General features: G+C 40.1%; 1 protein-coding gene across 1 annotated transcript; it reads left to right on the top strand.

The window, feature by feature from the left end:
- Positions 1-699: 699 nt before the first annotated feature.
- Positions 700-1,278, top strand: LOC102852966 (olfactory receptor 1052-like). The gene has a single exon (XM_006881874.1). It carries the CDS (start codon positions 700-702, stop codon positions 1,276-1,278), a length of 579 nt encoding a protein of 192 aa, XP_006881936.1.
- Positions 1,279-2,578: the final 1,300 nt, after the last annotated feature.

Below are 2,578 nucleotides of genomic sequence, written 5' to 3'. Positions count from 1 at the left end.
ATTGCCCATCTTTCTTCCACAGAGTAGCTGGTGGATTTGAACCACACACATGCCTTTGGGATTATGGTGCAATTTCTTACCAGTAGGCCACCGGAGCTCTCTTACTTCCCTTAGTCTTTACATATTCTCTGCGTTGATGGTGAAATAAAAACATAGTTTGATTGTGAAATGACAATACTATGTGAGAAGGTATTTGAACTAAGAATTGAGCTGAGGGTAAGGCTTGGTGCAGCTGGATAATTTATGTGCTTTAAGAAGGACTTTTTATAGTGTCATTCATTTTTTTATTATTATTTCCTCATTTCAGGCATGTCTAAGGTTTTCACTAGTCAAGAAGGAACTAAACTTGTCTCAATGGAGAATACGTCTATAATGGCTGACTTCATCCTTCTTGGCATGACAGACGACCCTCAGCTTGAGGTTCTGCTATTTGTAGTCTTCCTTGTTGTTTATATGGTTACGGTGTTGGGCAATCTAAGCTTGGTCTTCCTGATCAGAGTTAGCCCCCACCTTCACACTCCAATGTACTTCTTCCTGTCTAATCTGTCCTTCCTTGATGTCTGTTTCTCATCCACCACTATCCCAAAGACTTTGACAAATTTACTGTCTAAGTTGCAAGCCGTTTCTTTCCTTGGATGTATAACTCAAATGGGCTTTTTCATAATCTTTGCCTCTGCGGAATGCAATCTTTTGGCTTCTATGGCCTATGACCGCTACACTGCCATCTGCTACCCGCTGCTTTATCATGCTACTATGTCTAAAGTTCGTTGTGTCCTCATGGTGACAGGATGCTACCTTGGGGGGTTAGTTAACATGGTTGCTGTGACAAGTTCCATTACACAGCTGTCATTTTGTCCACCACGTGTTCTTCCTCACTTCTTCTGCGACATCCCTCCACTGCTGGCATTGGCTTGTTCAGACCCCTGGATCACCCAGCTATTGGTTGTTGGCTGTGGGGGATTCACGCTGATCACCTCTGTTGTAGTGATCCTTGTCTCTTACTTGTATGTCCTCATGACTATCCTGGGAATTCCCTCAGCTTCCGGCAAACACAAAGCCTTCTCCACTTGCGCTTCTCACTTGACTGCTGTTGGTCTGTACTATGGAACAACCATGTATACTTACTTGGAACCCTCTAGACATGGATCTCAAGCTGGAAATCAGATGGTCTCAGTGTTTTATACAACGGTAATCCCTATGTTAAATCCTCTTATCTACAGTTTGAGAAACCAGGAAGTAAAAGCTGCCTTATGGAAAATACTGAGGCGCCATCGCTAATCTTCATTTCTGTGTCTTGTGAATGTAAACTAATGTCACTGCCTTTGGGCTAGAACTGACTCCTTGCTGACCTTCCAGTGGGTTTCCAGTGGCTGTAAATGGCACAGGAGGAGTTTGCCCATCTTTATCTTATGCATCACCTGGTGTATTCGAACTGCCTGCCTTTGTGTTGACAATGCAATGCCTTACCCAGAGCTTCCTGCATTACATAAATGTAATATATGTTACAAAGACTTGTTAAAGTCACAGTGCTTTAAATGCCCACACATTAAACCTTGTTAGGAGCAATTGAAGCATTCTGGCTAAGTGTTTAAAACTAGTAGTTTAGGTAAATTGAACACATTAAGAGAAAATCATATGGAGAAAATAATGTATATTTTCTTTCTGAAACATTTGTCTGATATGAAATGTTTCCTATTTGCATATGAGAATGTCAGTCTGAATTGTGAGTTGATATGACATTGCTTGTCATGAGATAAAATAATTTAAAAAAAATGAAAAAAATAATTTCAAGATAGCTTGAGCATTAGAAAACAATATAATTTGACTATACATTGTAGAATAAACCCTGAATGGCAACTGGGATGCAAATTCTTTTATTGTCTCATTCATGTGGTTATATTGAAGACTCAATTGATACTTCAACAATTAAATTTCATTTGGTGGACGTATCTCATAAGCATTTAAAAGATTAGATATGTATTTTATAAACGTTGCCCCACCTCAACTACTGAGGCTAAAGAATATGAGTATGTTGTACTTGCTGTGAGGCTGAACACTGTGACACTGATGTGTCAAATGCGTTAATGGTTGGTTACCCAATGCGGACTGAGAGTGGGGTGGAGCTCCCCAATGAAAACAAGCTTGGAAGGAGGAGAGGCTTCCACTTCTCTAAATGCTTGCCTCCAGAAACTCTATGAACCTGGAGAGAGCATGAAAGGCACCCAAGTGTCGAAGACTCTCCTTCTTAGGTTCACTATGAGTCGCCTGCTACTTGACGGCACTTAACAACATAGAGATAGAGATAGAGATAGATAGAGAGAGAGATATGTATAGATAGATAATGTATAGATAGATATATGTATATGTATACACACACACACACACACACACACACACATGCAAATCACATGTGAAATGATTGAGGTTTATAGGAGTAAATAAATTCACTCTCAGCCAGAGGCTAGATCAGTTAATGAGTTATTGTTGTTATGTGCTGTCAAGTCAGAATTAACTCAGATCTGACCCTTCAGCGGGTTTTAAAACGCTATAAATCACATAAGTGGAGATGTCCATCTCT

This window comes from Elephantulus edwardii, unplaced genomic scaffold (genome assembly GCF_000299155.1).
Source record: "Elephantulus edwardii isolate Elephantulus edwardi_28Jun2011 unplaced genomic scaffold, EleEdw1.0 scaffold00016, whole genome shotgun sequence".
Classification (NCBI taxonomy): Eukaryota; Metazoa; Chordata; class Mammalia; order Macroscelidea; family Macroscelididae; genus Elephantulus; species Elephantulus edwardii.
Note: the sequence above shows the minus strand (reverse complement) of the source record. Positions and strands in the feature narration are given on the sequence as shown.